At 38.7% G+C, this 23,262-nt stretch overlaps 1 protein-coding gene across 2 annotated transcripts in view; it reads left to right on the top strand.

The window, feature by feature from the left end:
- The window catches only part of LOC136864736 (protein halfway), a 261,173-nt gene that overhangs the window by 147,221 nt on the left and 90,690 nt on the right, over positions 1-23,262 (top strand). For both annotated transcript variants that reach the window (XM_067142079.2, XM_067142078.2), the window contains one exon: positions 20,078-20,188. In XM_067142079.2, the coding sequence (XP_066998180.1) occupies positions 20,078-20,188 (111 nt within the window). The remainder of the gene's footprint in view (positions 1-20,077; positions 20,189-23,262) is intronic.

Genomic DNA, 23,262 nt, shown 5'->3' with positions numbered 1-23,262 from the left:
TGAGATTTAAAATATCAATGCATTGTGGCATATGCGACCTACTACAGTGGTTTCCTGCTCCACGTTTTGGAAAGTGAGACTTCATAAATATGACTTCACCATGCTCTCATGTAATGTCAGTTAAAATAGCCTGAACATCCGGAATCTTGTAGGAGTATGGCTGAAAAATTAAAGCCGTCATTTGGCCACCGCGGTGAATTTAGTGTTAATAGGTCTATTAATTCTTCATAATTTCTTCTGTACTTGCTGTATTTTTCTTATAAAATTAAAAACAGATGTAACTTACTTGGTTTAACGTATTTTCCTCTTCATGAAATGTGACTAACAATTCTGTAAGGTTTTCTAAAATCGCCCTCTTACCCAAGGGCCGGGCTTTGATTAACTGTCAGGTCACAGGTCACCTGTATCTGATGGCTCGTTCCGCTGAGTACGTGAGAACAACTGTGGAACTACCGATATCTGACGGTGATATAGCGGTCCCAGTCTGGAATATCACGCTATGTAAGTCATTACCTATATTACTAACGAACAAACATAAATTATCAATCAAGTTGCTTGTCTACACAGATAAGGATACCAACTCCCAGATCAACGCAAGAACATTGGCTGCTGTAGGAACGACGAAATAGTTCGGCATCAACCACAGCAGTTTTGATGTGTTATTTAGTTTCAAGCTTGGATATGTTGTTTGGACCTCATCAGTGTTTTAAATTAAGACTGTAAATTGTGTCATACCAGAGTGTTTATATTATTATTGGTTATATGTGTGCTTATGTCTTCCAATTGGAGCGTGGCTGACGATGACCCAATATACAGGGTTATTCACCTAACATGTTACACAGAAATAACTTCTAAACCATTAAACATATCGGCATTCTGTTTTCATATTCGTAAATGGTACCCAGGCCCTTGTAAAATAACGTGCTATTTAGTCTCGTGGGGTGATTAATAAGCGAGATATTGATACTAACTCCATATTTTTAAATGGAATGGCACAAATTCTTACAGCTGGCCTCAAAGATCAACTGCGTACAAGTTCAAATATGTAAGTATTTTCAAAATCGGGCAATTACTTTTTGAGATATAAATAAGAACAGCATGCGCGGTTTTGCTGCCGCATTAGACGGCGTGAGTCGGGCATGGACATATTGAGGGGCAAGCTGCTTCCTGGCCTTGATTCCAGCCACAGAACGGATACCAGGCATGTATTGTAAACATAATGTGATGTACCGTAACATACCGTGGGTGTGCAACGTTATTGTATGATTGGCGAACACACAACGGGGAAGGGAGATTAAAGTTGTATTATTTTGTTTTGACATGTAATAGGTTGCGCTCAGTTTAGCGTTCTTTCTCACGGATGGGAATGGGAAGGGTTTGGAAAGGAAGTCAGCCGTGGCCTATCACAAAGGTACCTATCCGGTTTTTGCCTGGTGTTGAACATGGGACACCATGAAAATCACTTTCAGGTTGGGCGAGGCAGAACTGGAACGTACGCTCTCCCGAATGCACGCTGCTACAGTCGCGCTGGAGCTCTGCGGAGATTAATGCATGTAAAATAGAACATAAATAATAGTGTTGCTGCCATCTCACCACGATCAGCTCTGACCATTTGCTTTTCTAGAAGGAGGTCTTCCGGTGTTTTGTGTTATGTTTATTTCTCAACTCATAGAGTAGTACGTACTGTACACTAAAACCAGTGACAATTATAGCTTTCATTATGTTCCTTTCAAGGCAAAGTACTTATTCTATTCCTTTTAAACACATCAACCCTTTCTGTCCTGTCATGTGTTCGTCTGTTATACATACTTTGCAAACCCATTACATGTGTACGAGGTGCTTACATGCCTGGTATCCGTTCTGTGGCTGAACTCACTCCCAAGAAACTGCTTGCGCCTCAATATGTCTTTGCCCGACTTCATGCCGTCTAATGCGGCATGCAAAATAGCACTTGCTGTTCTTACTTATATCTCAAAAAGTAATTGTCCGATTTTGGAAATACTTACATATTTGAACTTGTACATAGATGAACTTTTAAATCAGCTGTATGAATTTGTGCTGTTCCATTTTAAAATATGGAGTTAGTATCAATATCTCGGTTATTAATCACCCCATGAGACTAAGTAGCACGTTATTTTACAAGGCCCTGTGTACCATTTTTGAATGGAAAAACAGAATGCCGATATCTTTAATGGTTTAGAAGTTATTTCCGTGTAACATGTTAGGTGAATAACCCTGTATATGGGGTAAGAACTAGTCCCAGTTTTATAAGACAATATACTGTATATTCTAATGGTATTGAATAGGTGGACCCTTCCTACCCTTTGATAGTAATATAAGATTGTCGGCAGGGGGGATTCATTGCACTGAACATGCATCTCCTCATAACTTGCAGGCCTTCAGGCTTAGCAGCAAGGATAACCACTCTGTTAACATGATTTTCATATTTATTATCTAGTTTTAATATGTACGCAGCCATTAACTCATTTAAAATATCAAGGCACATGTCGCATATGTGACTTATTGCAGTGGTTTCCTGCTGCACATTTCAGGAAGGTGAAGCTCTTTAAAGATCACTTCATCGTGCTCTTGTATAAACTCAATGAAAAGAGCCTGAAACTGGGAAATTTCTCTCTCCATCACCGTTGTTCTTAAGTAAACTAATTCAGAAGAAATTCAAAAGATGTAGCTGCTTCATGAAATGTTTAAAATCCTTCCTTAATAGGTGGTATTTGTTTATGCAACTGTGGTGTCAGGGCCAGTTTATTAGATACATGTCAAGCCATCTCTTCAGCAAGAAACAAGCTTACTTCATCTACATGGTGTAATCCATCTCACCAAGGACTAGAATCTCACTCCTCTTTTGAGATCTGTCTCATGAGATGCATCTCACTTTTGTTGATATTACACATCAAGTATTTGAAAGTCACGTGTTAGGCCCATGTATTCAAGTAGTTCATGTTCAGTCCAACAAAATACTATCTATTTCTAAAACACCATTTGCAATTCCAACTTCTGTACAGTACATTTAAAAAACATTAAGGCAGGGCAGTAATTGTGATCTTAGGACAAGGGAGTGCTTTTCCCCACAGTTTTCCTGTGTATAATATTTTTTGCTTTAAAAAGAAATATTGCAAGAAATAGAACAAGTATCAAGATGATGATAGTATTTATAATATAGGAATGTACAAGGCAGAACTTGTGTGTTCTGGCTGCTTGACTGCAGAGAAGAAATCATTATTCTGTGTTATATCAAACGTTTTTCCATGCTGAAATACTTGATCACTTAGTATTTCTGAAAGTAGTTTGCATTATTCATGAAAGATGAACTGGGCATTGTTCAGACTGAAATACCAAAAGGATCCAACACGCCTAAATGGTTGAAAAATAAGGTGTCTAGCATCCATAGTCAGTACTGATAATAGGAATTCACTTTAGATTGACAAACCATTTACCCTAACACATGCAAAATTACTCAGAGATGCCTGCTATGAAGCTACATTGAACCATCAGGTTGATGTAATATGGTTGGACCTGCTATAGACATTGTGGGTTCTGCAAAAAATTGTCCATTGTGGAAGCTGTCTACTTAAATGTGGTTATCCAAATAAATTGAGGAACTTAGGGTAAGCTTTGCAAATGTATGTGATTGCTAGACGTAGCTACTGGACACATTGATAAGTGGCGAGGATTTTCATTGGCTCAGACTTCTTTCATTCACTGTCCAGGACTTAAGGTGTATAATTTTACCTGTGCCATGACAACCCACGCGCTGTAGTTCGCTTACTGGACTTTTGACATACTACGATTTCACATCGTATGATTTAACTTGCTGGGCTGAGTGGCTCGGACGGTTAAGACGCTGGCCTTCTGACCCCAACATGGCAGGTTCGATCCTGGCTCAGTCCGGTTTGAAGGTGCTCAAATACGTCAGCCTCGTGTCGGTACATTTACTGGCACGTAAAAGAACTCCTGCGGGACTAAATTCCGGCACCTCGGCGTCTCCGAAAACCGTAAAAGAGTAGTTAGTGGGACGTAAAACAAATAACATTATTTATGATTTAACTTACCACATTTGACATAGTACGACTTAATATACTGAACATTTCACATACTAAAATTTATTACCCATTTTATTAAATATTACGGCATTATTCCAATTTACAAATTAAAGTTATGGCAACATGTTTTAAGGTACAGTAAAATGTTACCTTCCTCTTTGTGTTGCAGGTAAGACTGAACAATGGAAAGCAGTCGTCCATTAACTCTTTCATATATAGCCTTCTGTTTTTGTTTAATTTTTCTTCCTGCGTCCAACTCGAGCCTCAGTTGATTTGTATCCGGATGTTTTTTCGTATTTCTTGCAACATAGAATTAATTAATTTATTAATTAATGGTGTGGGGCCTCCGAAGAGGCCTGATGCAGGTCTTTCAAGTTGACACCGTGTAGGCGACCTGCGCATCTATGAAGATTATGAATTCTAATGATGAAGATGGCACACACACCCATTCTCCGAGCAATCGGAATAACCACGTAAGGTTAAAATCCCCGATTCAGTTGGGAATCGAACCTGGGACCCCGTGGACTAAAGGCCAGCACACTAACCATGTAGTCATGAAGCCGGACAACATAGAATATAATTTAGTGTCTGTCTGTACATTTGTTATTTTATTGTTGTGTTTTGCCCCCCAGAGGTTTGACAGTAGCCTGTACACAATGCGGAGACAATATCCATCATTTTTAAATGTTTTGTCATCTGTCTTGTCTTTTTGTTTAAATTGAGTAAATGCAAAGACTGGTTATCCATGTTCCCTTCATACTTGCCAGTATTAAGGTAGACACATTCAGAATTTTCCTACACTTGGTTTTATTTTAATTTGTTAAGTAGGAGCTGAGAAAAACATTTTTACCTCAACAATACCACCTCTCAGCCAGTAAGAGCGAACAATAAGCCCAGCGACTTCCTTCAAGGGCCACCGATGCCACGCTCATTGTATAGAATGCAAAGCCATTTGAAATAAACTCTTCAACATCCTTCACATGTGCACCAACTGTAAGATTTTGTCTTCTTTGATTGTTGCTTCACTGAGATTTTTATGCTTTTACCTGTGATAACTCTAGAACTGCACATGTTGTTTTGAAACCTAAGGCTATTTAGAGAAAGGAAGTTCTGTGAAAGATACCTAACAATTCCTTGCTGATAATATAATGATAGTAGTATAAAAATTTGCGCAGCACTAGTTAAAAAATATAGTAGCTGGAAGTAGATTTCAACAATGTATGATTTTCAGGGTTTAAAGATAGTTTCTAAGGCCGAGTAGTAATACTAGAAATTCACAAAATCATTTTGCATAGAATTGTGTATAATACACTATTTCTGACCCCAATAAATTGGGAAGAAGAAAATTAGTAGTACAGTATATCATTGTTGTGCTTGGAAAACTCACTATGTAAGATTTTGCTTATTTTATAGGAGGAAGAAAAACCATAATCAAAGCAACATTAACCCATTCAATGCCAAATCCGTATATATACGTTATTGAATGCCGTGCCTCTTTCCGCCAAACCCGTGTATATACGTTTTGGTGCAGTGTGTACTTCACCGATCTCATAAATGAACAGGATATAATGTCATGCTTTGAAATTCCATAGAAATGCTCAAAGAACTTATGTACGGTAGATATACCACTCCATTTCGCGTGTTTTGAAAGCGATCTGATGTTAGTTCAGCTTTGTTGGAGTGGAACATCTTTCCCGCTAACGTGTAGCCATCATGGCGTCGTGAAGTGTACATTCATCTCTTGTTGATGAAGAGATGGAATGTTTCATCATAAATAGTGATTCTGGAGAGTTATATTTTGATAATGAAGATGGAGAATACATACGGGGCGATATTAAACTACAAGAAAGTGGGAGACAAAGTAGTAATGAGGAATTTCATGTGGAATTGTCATACCCTTCTCAAGTAAATACTTTTTTCCCCAAATGTTAATAATTTTGATAATACCAGTTCATGGATCAACAATTTTTTATTATATTTCAGTAATAATATCACTGAGAGGAGTAGCCTGTATGTTAACATGCTACGGCTATGGAGCCAAGCTTTGCATTCAGCAGGCAAGTGGGTTCGAACACCACCGTCAGCTGTTCGGAGAATTTTTATTTTTATTTTTAGGTTTCCCCTTTTGCACCCCCAAGCAAATGCCGGGACAGTTCCTATTCATAAGCCACAGCCGATTCCTTCCACTTTCTTACCCAGTTTCATTCACCATCATTCATTTCATATTTATTATCTTCTCAACTGAAGTTTGTATCAGGAAGGACATCCGGCCATAAAAATAAGCTGTAAAATATAATTTCACTTCATCTCCGACCCCGTATTGGGCTGCAGGGCTAAGGGGATGATATGAATTCCATTAATAGTATCAGTAAATATTTATCTGTACAAATGCTTCTTCCTTAAAGAAACCCAGCCCAGAGGGTTTGCCTGGTCAACAGAACGCGGCAGTGAAAAGGTCAAACAGCTTAGTAACACATGCACGCGATAAAATACTCTCAATAGGTTCGGCAACAGTGCTGTTAACCATGCGCGATGAACAGTTTTATTGATTTAAATTGTTTCAAATATGCACATAGCGGATTATGACTGCACCTATCCTGACACATAGCTGATTTCATTAAGTAGTACTACAGATCTCATCAACAAGTAAATAATTAAAACAATCGAGCAAAAACATTTATTTTAATTTTAAAATGTTAGATTAATATTATTTGTAATAATCTGAAAATTTAATCTGATGACCATTTTATTTATTTGCTGAGTTAGCTTACAAATAGGGGCTGCCTGGCTGAGGCGGTAAAGGTGTGCTCGGTTCGCCCAGAAGGACGTGGGTTCGAATCCCTGTCAGGAAGTAGTAAAATTTAAGAAACGAGATTTCCACTTCCGGAGGTGCACATGGCCCTGAGGTTCACTCAGCCTACACCAAAAAGAGTACCAGGTTAATTTCTGGGGGCAAAGGCGGCCGGGCGTAGAGCTAACCATTCAACCCCATCAAGTGCCGAGGTTACGGATAATGGAAGCCTTTACCTTCCAACCCTCCAAGGGCCTCCATGGCCTGTACGGAGATGACTTTGCTTTTTACCTTACAAATAGTGATATTCAGTTTTGTAGACAATAAACATGAAAAGCTTGTTGTGTTATATAAATAAGAATAATAACAGTAAATTTGTGCAATTAATTTGTCACTTCAACATTAAATTCCTGTTGTTAGTAACTCAGGATGACATAGAAATGATATTCTTTGTTCATGAACACTGGGTGTCAAACTTTGATCTGTCACTTTTTCGGGGCTCACTGTATGATTAAGAGGTACATCTGTATTAATTCCCTTTCGGCGTTGTGGAAGGGTTTGCCAGTCATTACCATGCTTAATCTTTAGAATTTTTGACTTTTTAAAAATAAAACAGTCCCCTAATATCAATGACAGTTGAATCTTCAGCTCTTCTGCCATGCTTGATTGAAAAGAAAAGACATTTTTGGATAGAATTTCAAAATTTAAAAAAAGTGTATAATCAAGATGATTGATTATTTATGGTCAGGGATTCCTTTTATTATTCCTGGCATCCTCCATTTTGCTGACATAATGTGCCAGCGTATGTATGAGTGGAGAAAACAACTGTTCCAAAGTTGAATGGACACTGTCCACCTCCATCATTTTATGTCCCTTTTCCAAAATTATTTGTTCAATCTCAACATTATGTTTTGTCAAGAAGTCTAATAACGCAATAGCCAGTACCCTGTTTTTATTTTGATAGGGACAGCCATACAAGGTAAGTATAAACTTCCTATAACCAAGATGTTTCTTCAGAAAATCAGTAATACGTGACGTAAATTCATTGGAGGAAACTTCACCTTCATGCCACTCATGAGATGCGCAGCCTTACTGTTTGAAACACAAATTGTGAAATTATGCACGTACAATTTTTGGCTGTAATATTGTTTGGATACAAGTAATTTTGGACAAACCATGGTGCTCTGCATATCCATAATAATAACTAATGTGTTCTCAGAAGTAGAAGAACTTGCATTTTCTTTTGCTCTGTATGCTTCTTGCTTATATGACTGTTACACTCATTTTCTGATATATTACCTTCTTTATAGGGTTAAAAATGGAAATTTTCTCCTTTTCCAGTATCTCACAGAACTTTTTCCTTTCTGCGTGGCCATTTCCAATCTCTCTGCACCATTCTTTAAATACTTCATGCATATGATTAATAGCTTGATTCAACATTTTTTCCTCTGCAGAAATGGCTGGGCACCTTTAGAGCTAAATTTAGCCATTTAACTACAGAATCAGACTTCATTTTCTTCTTTTTAATGCATTCTAGATCCTCTTGTTGTGTATTATTTGTCTTATTATTATTCGTCGTCTTACTGTTTTCATCAGCTGTACCTCTGCTTCCTTCAACAGTAGTATTGAATGTTATACAGTAATCCACACAGCAAATGCCTCTTTTTTTCAAACCATTAGTAGATAAAAAGAAATGTCTACATAAACTTTTGTGCCATCTTCCCTATGCAGATAAAAGTCATAAGCCAGCTGCTTAATCACATTTTCTTTACTGCTTGTCCTTCTTTTAAGTGTACGTCTAAATGTCACGAGCCTGTTTATAAGCGATTTTTGTTGACCCAGGTGTATTTGACCACAACTTCTCATGAATTTTTCTTCTCCCAGTTACATTGATCTCACTGCATTTGAAACTTTGAGGAGGTACTGTTTTGCCTTCTTTGTGTTGGCATATTTTAGGAAGAAATTTTTGCTCAGATCTTTATATCGCTATGTATTCAATCCTTACACCATTTTCCATGCAACCTTAGGTCCATATTATCTTGTCTGACTTACTTGTTTTAATTCCTGTTATTCCTCGTGGAACATAGGGCATCAACAAAGCATCTCCATCTGGTCCTGATGACAGCCAACCTCTACATCACTCCAGGTCTAGCCTTCTTCCATTGCTCCCATATGAACAGATCTTTGCCACGTTTGCTTGGGTCTCCCTCTCTTCCTTTTACCCTGCAGGTTCCAGTCCAGTGCCTCTCTCTCAATAGCTTCATTTCCCTTCCTCAGTTTATGCCCGATCCATTTCCACCACTTTATGTGTATGGCCATCTCATTCTCTCCCATCCTACTCCAGAGTTCATGTTTGGAGATTACTTCTGGCCAGTAGATGTTAAGAATCCTCGCAAACTGCGTTTAACAAAGGTCTGCAACTTGGATGTAATTACTCCAGTTACTTTACAAGTCTTGGACCCGTATAATAGAACAGACTGGACATTGCTTTGGAAGATGTGGGGTTTGGTCCTGATAGATATTCTGTTGTTCTTCCACACCAGATAGAGCTGAATAAAGGCACCATTTGCTTTTTGAATGCGCTGCAAGATATCTTGTGCATCTCCCCCATCTTTGGCAACTACACTGCCCAAGTAAGTGAAGCCATCCTCATCATTGATAGATTAACCACTGAGGACAAAGGGTCTAATTTGTTGGTGTTAATCTTTAGGTCCTTGGTCTTCTCTCAGGTGATCATTAGTCCCACCCTTTTCCCTTCCTCTACCAAATCTTCGAGCTTTGATTGCATTTCCCCATGTGCCTCAGACAGAAGACACAAATTGTCAGAAAATTCCAGAGCTTCAAGCCTGTTGACTTATGCCTATTGGATACCACATTTCACATTTCGAGTCACATTCCGCATTACCGCATTAATCACAACCAGGAACGTAGTTGGCGACAGGATACGCCCTTGACAAACTCCTGAATGTACAGATATAGGCTCAGATATACGACCCCCATGAATGACTCTACATGTGTAATCGCGGTATGTTTCTTGAATGAGATAGATAATTTGTGCTGGCACTCTGTAACGCTTCACTTCCTTCCACATGGCTTCTCTGTTGATCAAGTCAAAATCTTTCTCGAAAGTCAACGAACACTGCGTAGAGGCGAGATGACCATTCGGCACACTGCTCCAGAATTATCCTCAAGGTGTTTATTTGGTTGATGCACGAGCAATTTGGACAAAAGCCTGCCTGTTCTCGTCGGAGCCTCAAGTTGACATACTCTTTAATTCTGTTCAGCAGAATCCTGGTGAAGACTTTGCTAGGGATTGAGAAAAGCGTAATGCCCCTCCAGTTGTTACAATTTGATGTATCCCCTTTTTTCTTTGGCAACTTCACCAACAACCCACATCTCCAGTCTGTCGGCATTTCTCCAGTAACACATACCTTCTTGAATAGAGGCTGCAATATATTGGCAGTGGTGCCCATATCAATCTTCATGACTTCTGATGGAATGTTGTCAACTCCTGCTGCCTTACCAATATGCAACTGTCTCAATGCCTTCTTGATTTACTCTACTGTTGGAATGCAGGTTTTAATCCTTGAGTCAGACTGAATCTCTTCTTCTTCTTCCCCCATATCTGACTGATCGTCCATGGAGCGGTTTAGAATTTCAGAAAAATCTTCCTGCCATCGCTTCAGTTGTTCCCCGGGGTTAGTTAAGAGGGTTCCATCTTTGTTCCTGACTAGACGGTTTTTCTGCATCTGCTTCCTTGCCATAATTCTGGTGATGGTATGGAGTTCTTTGAGATTTCCCTTTTTGGCTGCCTGTTGAGACGGGTCATTTGTCCAGTTCTTTTGATCCCTCCTCACAATTTTCTTTACTTCCCTATCTTTTGCAGCATATTTTGATTGCAGTTCTGCCTTTCTTGTTCGTGTCTTACATGTGTTCATCGCCTCCTTTATTTCTTTCCTCTAATGATTTCCCATGTCTGTTTGGTCATCCAGTCTTTTTTCTTCATATCCTTAAAACCCAGGATATTTTACTTACTTCCGTAAAGACAGATTTAATCTTCCCCCACTTTTCCTCAACAGTTTCATCCTCCACCTGAGTGAGTGCTTGAAATCTATTCCTTAGTTCTATCGTGAAGACTTCCTTCACCTTTCTGTCATCCTTTAGCTTTCCAACATCATACCTCTTCCTTATCTGTTCCTGTATCTTAATTCTAAAGATAGCCACTACCGATGTGCACTTGTCTTGTTCCTCACATCAACCGTGAATTCCTCCACCTTCGTCCAATCGCCACATGATCTGTCTGATTCTCCGTCCTGTGAGCCGGTGAAACGCAGGTTACTTTATTTCAATCTTTATTTGGAAATACTGTACCACCAGTAACCAGATCATGGCTGGCACAGAAGTCCACAAAGAGCTGTCCATTCTCATTTCGTTCTCCTAGGCCATGCCTTCCCATGATGTGCTCAAGTCCTTCATCATCCTGGCCCACTTTTGCATTCAAATATTCTCTAACTATAATTATATCCTACCGAGCTCGATAGCTGCAGTCGCTTAAGTGCGGCCAGTATCCAGTATTCAGGAGATAGCAGGTTCGAACCCCACTGTCGGCAGCCCTGAAAATGGTTTTCCGTGGTTTCCCATTTTCACACCAGGCAAATGCTGGGGCTGTACCTTAATTAAGGCCACGGCCGCTTCCTTCCCACTCCCAGCCCTTCCCTGTCCCATCGTCGCCATAAGACCTATCTGTGTCGGCGCGACGTAAAGCAGCTAGTAATTATATCCTTCCTCTTCTGTTTCATAATCTTGTTATTTAGATGCATATAAAATGCCTGTTTGTCTTCTTCCTTTGTTGTCTCAGTGGGTGCATAGCACACTATCATCCCAACATTTGTGATACTGGTCTTGAAACATGCCACAATTATCCTCGCCGACACTGGATACCACTCTAAGGCTCCTCTTAGCCTCTTTGTGCACCAATATACCCACACCTTCACAACTCACACTTTCGCCCTAAGATCTAGCTCCATCATGGGTGGTCGATTCCCCAAACTTGCTCCATCCCATCTCACTTAATCTTAAGATGTTCGGGCCATAACTCTACATACATGCCACTGCCTGTCATAATTTTCCACTTTCCTACAGTGTTCTCACATTCCATAATCCAATTTTTGTTACCTTTTTCAAGCCAGAAGTCATCATCTTTGGATCAGTCCGGTTTCTCTTTGTTGATGTTTCTGTAATGGCTTAATTTAAGGCTGTGTAAGTTATTGGCGCACAGCACCTGAACCTGGTAGTGGGGCTGCCATCTGAAGCCTCCAGGCATGCTGTTTTCTGTTGGGGTTGTCTCCCTTAGCCTTCACGACTAGGCAGTGGTTTTCCTCTTCATTTAACCCCAACAGGGAGGGTTGCCTCCTCCAACAACTTTGCCGTACCAAAGGTCTCCTTCTCTGCCTCAGTTGCCGTTTCGAACTTCACCAGAGCCCTGTGAGCCACTAATTTTCAGGGTTCCTATATGGCCTTCACAGCTACCATAGCGGTCCTGGAGCACACATTGTCCCCGCTGTAATTCGCCCTTACAGGCTATCCCCTACTTCATACCGTTGCCTGCCCCCCACGACGCAGACGAGGGGTTGGACTCATGGGGGGACGTTATCTCGCCTAGTTGTCTTTATCTTACATTCATTGATCTTACTTGCTGTGATGTCAGTTGCTCAGTTGTATGTCTATCTGCTGAATCACAGGTGTCAAATTCAGTATCCTCTAAACCTTGAATTTTCTCTGCTTTCCATTCTTCCACCTTTGATACAACTTCATTGTTATTTCAATGTTCAGAATCATTTAAATCTGCACTCCTGATTTCTTAAATACCTGCACTATTTCCTGAAGAATAATCACTTTTCTACATCATCTTCTTCTTGCAGAACAATATTATTTGAGTCATCTCTTGGTGCATCTTCATTGACAATGATAGTTTTCACAGCTGGTAATTCATTGATGCATCCTTCTTCTGGGGATATTGTATCAGCAACTGAATCTCTGTGCAATGTTATGGAAGTCATGATCTACAGAAAGAGAATAACAAACGGGCTTATGTTTCTTGAAGCCACTTTATAAATATTACAGCAATAATTGTGTTTTTCTTCACTGATACTGTAATATGTTTTGGTAAATTCAACTTACCTTTCCTAAGAAATTTCCTTGTGTACCTTCATTTTTACTACTATTTTCTTTCTGCAAAGCACCTAAAGCTAATGTCACCAACTTCGCTCCTCTGCTCTCCATGGCACACTGCTGACTATGATATTGTGTTTTTATCATACAGTAATAAATGTCTCATTATAGAAAGATATATCATTAGTCCATAATGTTCAAGCTATATTATTGATTTGTAAGGTGAGACCCACCACCATATGGTTTGAAAGGTGCAAAGGAAGCAGTCAAAACCAGCTATGTGTTTGCAAGATCACATAGCTGATTATGAAGGCACAGTTTTAAGAGGCGACATTTAGCGCAGTATTATGCGATCTACCATGTATTCATCTAGTTGTTTTTAACGTGATTCGTAACAGTTTTATGTGCCTTTTAAGCCACACAATTCGAAAGGGGGGTATCAGCCTTTCGGAAGTTGCAAGGGCGGTAGTCAGGTGATTGACTAATATGGCCTTGCAATAATACTCAACATGGCTTAGCTGATACTACTACACGGCTGAAAGCAACGGGAAAGTACAGTCATAACTAACTCCTGAGGACATCCATCTCTCTCTGTATGAATGTTGTACTGATGATGGCTTCCTCCTGGGTAAAATATTCCTGAGGTAAAATAGTCGCCCATTTGGATGTCCGGGTGGGGACTACACGAGAGGGGGTAATCATCAGGAAGATGAATACTGACATTCTGCGAGTCGGAGCGTGGAATGTTAGAAGTTTGAATCGCCGTGGTAGGTTAGAGAAGCTGAAAAGGGAGATGGATAGAGTAAAGTTAGATGTAGTTAGTATAAGTAAAGTATGTTGGCAGGAAGAGCAGGATTTTTGGTCAGGTGACTACAGAATTATCAACACAAAATCAAACAGGCGAAATGCAGGAGTTGGTTTAATAATGAATTAGAAAGTAGGGCATTGGGCAAGCTAATGTGACCAGCATAGTGAAAGGATTATTGTTGTCAAGATAGACACCAAACCAATGCTCACCACAATAGTGCAGGTCTATATGCGTAATAGTTCAGCAGATGATGAAGAAATCGAAATAATATATGAAGAGATAGAAGATTTAATACAATATGTAAAAGTTGACGAGAATCTAATTGTGATGGGTGACTGGAATGCAGTGGTAGGTCAAGGAAGAGAAGGTAAAACAGTAGGAGAATTCGGATTGGTACAAAGGAATGAAAGAGGAAGTCGGCTGGTTGAATTCTGCACTGATCATGATTTGATCCTAGCCAATACTTGGTTCAAACATCACAAACAACGGTTGTATACGTGGACAAGACCTGGAGACACTGGAAAGTATCAAATAGATTTCATTATGATTAGGCAGAGATTCAGAAACCAGGTTTTGGATTGCAATGGGTAGCTCAGGAGATACTAGAACTGATTGATGAACGACGAAAGTACAAGAATACAAAAAATGAAGAAGGCAAAAAGGAATACAGGCAATTAAATATTGAAGTGGATGGAAAATGTAGGACAGGTAAGGAAGAATGGCTGAAGGAGAAGTGCAAGGATGTTGAAGATTGTATGGTCCTAGGAAAGGCAGTTGCTGCATACAAGAAAGTAAAGGAAACCTTTGGAGAAAGGAAAACTAGGTGTATGAATATTAAGAGCTGAGATGGAAAATGACTTCTAGGGAAAGAAGACAAGGCAGGAAGATGGCAGGAACATATCCAACAGTTGTATCAAGGCAAAGACATAGATGATATGATTCTGGAACAAGAAGAGACTGTTGATGCTGATGAAATGGGGGACCCAATTTTGAGGTCAGAATTTGACAGAGGTTTGAGAAACCTAAATAGGAACAAGGCACCTGGAATTGATGACATTCCCTCTGAATTACTGACTGCCTTAGGAGAAACCAACATGACAGGGTTATTCCATTTAGTGTGTAAGATGTTTGAGACAGGAAGAGTACCATCCGATTTTCAACAAAATGTTGTTATACTTATTCCCAAGAAAGCTGGTGCTGACAAGTATGAAAACTAGCGCACCATTAGTTTAGTATTTCACGCCTACAAAATTTTAACACGTATTGTTTATAGAAGAATGGAAAGACAAGTTGAAACTGAGTTGGGAGAAGATCAGTTTGGCTTCAGAAGAAACGTAGGAAGACATGAAGCAATCCTCACTTTACGTCTGATCTTAGAGGATTGAATTAAGAAGGACAGCCCACATGCATGGCATTCGTAGATCTTGAAAAGGCATTTGATAATGTTAATTTGACCAAGCTACTTGAGATTCTGAAGGTGATCGGGATCAAATACCGAGTACAAAGAATTATCTACAATCTGTAGAAAAATCAATCGGCAGTGGTAAGAATCAAGGGCTTTGAAAAAGAAGCAGCAATCCAGAAAGGAGTGAGGCAAGGTTGCAGTTTTTCACCCCCTACTTTTCAGTGTATATATAGAACAGGCAGTAAAGGAAATCAAAGAGGAATTTGGAAACTGAATCACAATCCAAGGAGAGGAAATCAAAACCCTCAGATTTGCAGATGATATTGTTATTTTATCTGAGACTTCAGAAGATCTGGAGAAATTGCTGAATGGTATGGACAGAGTCTTGGGTAAAGAGTACAAGATGACCATAAATAAGCCCAAAACAAAAGTAATGGAGTGCAGTCATACAAAGTCAGGTGATGCAGGAAATATGAAATTAGAAAATGAAGTCTTAAAGGAAGTAGATGAATATTGTTATTTGGGTAGTAAAATAACTAACAATGGGAGAAGTAAGTAGGACATAATATGCAGACTAGCACAAGCAGAGAAGGCCGTTCTTTAGAAAAGGACTTTGTTCACTTCAAACATTGATATAGGAATCAGAATGATGTTTTTGAAGACTTTTGTCTGGAGCCTATCATTGTATGGAAGTGAAACATGGACTATAACTAGCTCAGAAAGAAAGAGAATAGAAGCTTTCAAAATGTGGTGTTACAAAAGAATGCTGAAGGTGAGATGGATAGATTGAATTACGAATGAAGACATACTGAATCGAATTGGTGAGAGGAGATCGTCATGGCTAAATTTGACAAGAAGAAGGGATAGAATGATAGGACACATCTTAAGACACTCAGGACTTGTTCAGTTGGTGTTTGAGGGAAGTGTAGGTGGTAAGAATGGTAGGGGTAGACTAAGGTATGAATATAACAAGCAGATTAGAGCAGACGCAGGATGTGGCAGTTACGTAGAAATGAAAAGGTTGGCACAGGATAGGGTGGCATGAAGGGCTGGATCACACCAGTGTTGACTCAAACAACAGCAACAACAACAACTCATTTTGTAAAAAATTGCCACACAGTGTGTTTCGAAGGTGCAACAACAATATTTAGGTGGCATTCAGCTTGATGCTAAGAGCAGTTATTTTTAACTTCACGTTATTTCTTTACATTTTTGGGATATCTGAAGATTTGAAAGTAATTCATTTGGAAAGATGGGTGGTCGGTCACTCCGATAGACCTTCTCAGAGATATTATTTTCTTTAATGTATTTCCACTGATTAAAATCTATTCTTGTTTGTTGAACAGTAGCTGCATATTGTGTATGACAGTGCTGGGAGACCCTTTGCTGAAGTTTATTTTTTGATATACAGCATTTTCTTCCTAGAGATTTGCCATGAAATACATTCAAATTATCAACACTGTCATTTGGTGTATTCATATTTACCAATATTTTCTAGATTCTCAACATCTGAATAGAATGTACTATATTCATTGTTCTATGCATGCACACTTCAAGTATAGGGGCAATATTTTATTTTTGAATTGCAACTAAAAGGAAAAAGAAATGGCCAGTTATAATTTTCTTGGAAGTATCTCTTACTGGAATATATTTCATTGTACCAATTAGAGATGTCTCATGTAAATAACTTGGCATGTAATGTGCTTCTCTTTTGGAAATAAGGCACTAATCATATTTCAGTAAACTCTTTTAAAATATCTCCTCAAATTTTCCTCTTGAAGCTCTTTTAATTGTGAATTTAGATGCCATGTCTGTTTTCCAGATAGAGTGATTATCTGCTACCCTTCAAATCACAAGATAACTAACTCATCCATTCTATCTGATAATTCATAGACTTCTAAACCTTAAGGCGACACTCCAGAGATAAAAATATATTTTTACCTAATGCATGGATTTTTACAAACCTTTGTGGGAAAGTCACCTACATAAAAGTAGAGATATCACAAACATTTCTTTCACATACAATTAATAGTTTTTCCAAAATAAATTTTTCTTTTGAAATTTTTAATTCCATTTTTTTCATGAAATCTAATTAACATGTTAATGTAAATTCGTAAGGTAGATAATACTTCTTTTAAAAGCACAACGTATTGATTTTTCTGTACATAATTTATATAAGGAGATATATCGTACTAAATTTTGTGTAATTTTTACGTTCTAAAATTTTGGACTTAACACTTTGACTACCAGGAAGTAACCAGGGCATTTGAACCTCCAGCCCAGCTATTTTTTTTAAAGTCCTTGCCTAATAGTCCTGCCTTCTGCATTGTGGAACAAAAATATTTACTACTCCAATATTATGCTGTGAATTCATGTGAAAATTATAACATACCTGGGGAACGGATTCTAGTATGATTTTAAGGTGTGATATCTTGTGTCACATGTTTCAAAGTGCAGAGGGGCGCCACACTTCCTGCAGTACCACCTTGTGTCACATACTTTTTTTTCTTGAGACAAACTCTACATCTTCTTGTCGGGTAAGGGTCAGTTTTCAGTGGTGGAATCTTGTGCAGAATATGTTCATTCATTTTTCCTTCCAGACGTGATGGGGATCTTTAGCTGCTGCTCTTCGTGGGGAGGCCTCGTGAATGGAATGCGGTGGGGTGGATGCTAGTGATGACGTGTCGGAGAGAGCTGGAGAGGCTGTTCTGACTTGGGTCGGGGCTGAGACTGGGACAGTGGCAGGAAGATCATGACCTTCAAGATAATATATGGAAACTGTCCGTACGAACTGTAGATAGGTAATTTTTGTCTGGATATTGGACTTATGAAAGAGACGGAAAGAACTGAAGAGGGTGCACTGTAGCAAATAGAAGAAAACCTTTTTTTGCCATTTATAAGTTTTTCTCATGAAGGGATATTGAGCAAGGTATTGGTCAGCTGTGTCTGTTCCATGCATGTGTTGATTGTAATCTGCAATGGATACTGGCTTCATTGTTTTTCTGCCGAACTTTGAAGTGACTTCATCCATTTCTGCAGAATGCATGGATGAAATCATTGTGATTATTTTCTTGTCCATCCAAGAGAAAAGAATAATTTCCCCATCACATTTGAATGTCATTTCCCCTCTTTTCAAGGATTTTTGTTGGTCCTTAAGGTCCTTTGGTACTCCCCTGTTTTGCCTGATTGTCCCACAAATGGTAGTATTCTGTTCACGTAAGGTTCTTGCAAGAACAACACTGTTGTAATAATTATACATGTAAACCCTAGGTCTAAATATGGACTGAGAAGTTTAAGGACAGTACTATTTAAGGCCATTCCACTTGCATCATAAATAAGCAATTTGCAAACATACCCAGTTTTTGATTCACACACTATCCTAACCATAATGCCATACTTAGTTATTTTAGATGGATTGTAAACTTGAAAATGTAACCATCCTCTCCAAGCAAGCATGCCCTCATCTAAAGCGATCTTTTGGTCGGCACTGTACACCACTGAAATCTGATCTGAAAGCTTTCCTAATATTGGCCTGATTTTATAGAGCTTGTCTGCACTGTTTACACAGTTACTACTACCGCTAAAATGTAAAAAACATCATGATACTTTCGAATCTGTTCCTGAACATTGTCTTGGAAAATACAGGCATTGAAAACACGGGATCTTCGGTCCAGTACATTTTTAGATCTGGCTTCTGTATACTTCTGGTAACTAACATCAAATCGATAAACTGTTTCATTTCAATCATTGACCAAGGTTTTCAAGTTTGATAGATTGAATATTTAGTGAATGGATGCGGTGCGCTACTGATAACTTTGCTGTGTATATAAGTTAGTCTGTTCACAAACATACACAAAAAAACTGTCACTGATAAATATATTTACAAAAGACATTATATCTTCACTGTTTGGAACCTCTACATTTAGGCCTACATTTCCTAAAAACTCCGGGTAACAGGGGAGAATAGCTCGGAGAGGTGTTGGATAGAGGAACACTGCCTGGTATTTTAGTATTATCGCGCACTGTTGTTTCGTCCTCATCACTTTCACTATCTAAATCTGGGATGAGTTTGTCACCAGAATCATCATTAAAAATCATTTCAATAGCCTCTTCAACAGATATAAACTTACTGTTCGCCATACTGTGTCTTGCTAGTGGCACTAACACAACAACACGAGGCAAGAGCGTGGGCTTGGAATGTGCCCAGGAAGAACAATTTTTTGCTGGGTGATTCTTGGCAGGAATTACTGTTTTGACATATGTTAATGAAGGTCAGAACGTTCATCTAACTACCATCTATGAAAGAATGAAGGAACTATGAGGAACTATGATCCGTAGCGCGGTTTTTAACTTGAAACGTTCGCGCAAGTTCTTATCTGCCTTAAGGCGGATGCGGGAGAATACACTAGCAAAATGTTATCTGCTTTAAGGCACCTACGGGAGTCAATGTGTTAAAAATCCCTCTACTTGAAAAAATTCTGAAATAAAAAATTCCATATGCAGGTTTCTTAATATAGCTGTGATACATATGCCATACAAATTTTGTTGTGATACATATGCCATACAAATTTTGTTACATTTGGCAGAATATTATGGGAGAAAAATGGGATTTAAATGTAAAATTACAGTTGGCAAACAAAACATTATTACGGTGATAAATTGTTTGAATTCAGCGGAATAACTTTGTGACAAGAAAAAAGAAACTCAATCCTTTCAGTTTCACTCATGAAATGAATTTCACCAAAATTACCAAAATATTGATTTTTATCTCCGGAGTGTTGCCTTGAGTAGATGTTCCTCATATTCTATATGTTCTGTATGTTTTGCTCCTTTTTTTCCAGATACCAACACATATTTTTTCCAATGCTTTTGATCGCAATGTTGCTGTGAGAGCTGTGTGGTTGGGTGGCAACAAACTTGAGTGTGATTGTAATACTGCACAGGTTTTGAAGGTAAGTCAATATAGGAGGAATATGCCTTAATGTCATCAAAGCACAATCTATACATATATGTACCTTTTCATTGTAATTTATTATGCTTTTCCTAGTCAGCATCATGATGATAATAGAATTTTGGCCCGTGATGAAACATGAAACATTGAGAACTATGAACTCAACTGGACCATGGCCTAATAGCTCAGGAAACTTATATTATCACTAAGGAACAATATCAGTGTTGTATATCTTTGCTACACCTAGTGAAGTATTTCAGTTTAGATCTCTGAATGGAAATGTCCTGTTGTCTAATGTTCAATACACAATTAGATATATTGAAGTATTCTCGTTCTTAACGGCATAGGTATTGTGGGCCAGTATTTCTCTGACAAGTCATCCAATAGTGGTCTTTTGAAGTGAAAGGATGATATCTAGAAAGGAATTTGACACATTTTGAAAAAGCTATCATGAACAATGTTGACCAAGTTTTTCCTTACTCTCAAATTAGTTGCTATATTTTTCTTGACAGGCTATCTGTCAATATATGAAAACCTTATAATGATTCCAGATAATGTGGCTAGTGTGTTTACAAGGCTTTTACTGCATGGGTCACTTATTAATAAATATAAATACGCGCTGGCCTTCTGACCTCGACTTGGCAGGTTTGATCCTGGCTCAGTCCGGTGGTATTAGAACATGGGTTCCGAACCTGGGGTAATTGCCCCTGTGGAGGTAAAACAGCCATTTTGCGGGGATAATAATGATGGTAATTTTTGTTATGTAGATAATAGAATGACAGATCAGCGGCACGGGGCTCGCGCTCTCTCGCGCTGCGTATTCTCTAATAAAAAGCGTGGCAATGCGTGAGTAGGCAGGTAGCATTTCACTGTGTTCTGTCTCTTTCTAGAAGCTGCTGCCACTGTGCCTGCTTTCTCGCATGCGAAGGAGGCGGACAAAGCCAGCTCATTTTAAGTTTACTCGAGCTCTAATTCGCACGTTTCGTTTGTTTTGCATTGTACTTAGTATCAAGTTGTACAAGTGTGCATACTATTGAAGATCCTAAGCCCCATTGTAAAAAAACTCTGTGTTTTCTGTCGGTAAACACATACAATAATACTCAATTCTTTTAATGAGTTTTTTAATATTGTTATTGGTGAACCAATTAAGGTTATTTTCATGCAACATAGTGAACGATAGAATAAAAGTCGTTAGCCAGTAGCAAGTAGTTAATGTTTTTTTTTTTTTTTTTTTGTCCATTCATATCGTAACAGTATTTAACGATTTTTTTAGGTGACATGGCTTCTACATCCGGAAAAATGCGCTCGTATAAAGAAGCATTTCCACAATGGGGTTTCAAAAATCTTGTTGACAGGAATATAGGGAAGCCTCAGTGTAATAAAGTTCTTAGTACAGAGAACATAGCTGGGCTGAGTGGCTCAGATGGTTGAGGCGCTGGCCTTCTGACCCCAACTTGGCAGGTTCGATCCTGGCTCGGTCCTGTGGTATTTGAAGGTGCTCACATATGACAGCCTCATGTCTGTAGATTTACTGGCACATAAAAGAACTCCTGCGGGACGAAATTCCGGCACCTCGGCGTCTCCGAAAACCGAAATAGAAGTTAGTGGGACGTAAAGCCAATAACATTATTATTACAGAGAACATGAAACCGAGCAAACTAAAAGAACATTTTGAGAAAGTTGATTTGTTTAAGAGAAAAGAGAGTGTTCTGAAGTCTTCGCGATTGGATTCCACAGGAAATGTACATACGGCAACTGAATTGTTTCTTCAAGCTTCCTATCAAATTGCTTATCGCATTGCTATGAACAAGAAAACGCACACTGTAGAAGAGGTACTCATCAAACGTTGTTTGTGTGATGCAGTGTTGCTCGTTATTGGTGAGCAACACATGGCTAAGATTGATCAAATATCACTCTCCAATACAACAGTTCAAAGTCATATTTTAGAGTTGAGTAATGACATTTTGGCAACCATTATTTCTGAAATTAAAGAAAGTTCTATGTTTGCGCTGCAACTGGACGAGTCAACCGATGAAGCTTTGTGTTTGCAATTTGTGGTATTTACTCAGTACATTAAACACCACCGTGCAAAAGAGGAATACTTGTTCTGCAAGTATTTGCCCACCACTACTTGCGGCAAAGAAGTATTCAAAGTGCTAAAACAGTTTTTTGAGGAAGAGGCACTGGACTGGTCAAAGCTAGTTTGGCATTTGTACTAGCACTTGTGAAACAAGTTGTCCCTCAAGTTTTATCCTATCACTGCATGATACACACTTTGGCTGTTAAGACGTGTGTTGTGTGACAGTAAAAATTGTGATCATTTTCGTGGCAGCGCTACGAATTCAGGATTATTCAAAGTTTCGTGCGGTAAAGTTGGTGCCAAATTTAATGGTCTTTTGTACCACACAGAGGTACGCTGGTTGTAGAGAGAGAAAGTTTCAAACAGGGTTTATGAGCTCCGTGAAGAAATAGAGTTATACTCATAAAGAAAAGATAAAAGATTTGACATTTGATGAAATGCAGATGTATCTTGCTGATTTTTTCAGTGAAATTAGTGGTCTGAATATATAATTCCTAGGAAATCAAAAATCTTCACAGCACAGGATAAAGCCGCAAGTTTTCTGCATAAATTGGAACTTTAACAACGCATATTTCAAGTTGACGATATGACGGTGTTTACACAACTGTGTGAGCAATTGGCAAATGACGAATCTGAAAAAAATATTACGTTCGAAAATTCCGTGATCTGCCATTTATCAGCAGTAATAGGCTCATTGATGCAATATGGACAATCGTCAATCCAATTCTCAGACATTAAGGTAATTTTTTACTGATGTTGAAGTTTTTAACGACGAAGATGTGTCGGCCAAAGTAGAATTTATTGGACTACGCGAGGATGTCACTTTCAAAGCCGAATTTCAAGATTATGACCTTGGTACATTTTGGTGAAAAGTAGGTGGTGAATGTCATATTATAGCTTACAAAGCTCTGAGAATAAAGAAATGCTGGTGTATCTACCACTTACAGATGTGAGAGTGGTTTCTCAACTTTACTAACAGTAAAAACAAAGGCCAG

This window comes from Anabrus simplex, chromosome 2, assembly GCF_040414725.1.
Source record: "Anabrus simplex isolate iqAnaSimp1 chromosome 2, ASM4041472v1, whole genome shotgun sequence".
NCBI classification, from domain to species: Eukaryota; Metazoa; Arthropoda; class Insecta; order Orthoptera; family Tettigoniidae; genus Anabrus; species Anabrus simplex.
Note: the sequence above shows the minus strand (reverse complement) of the source record. Positions and strands in the feature narration are given on the sequence as shown.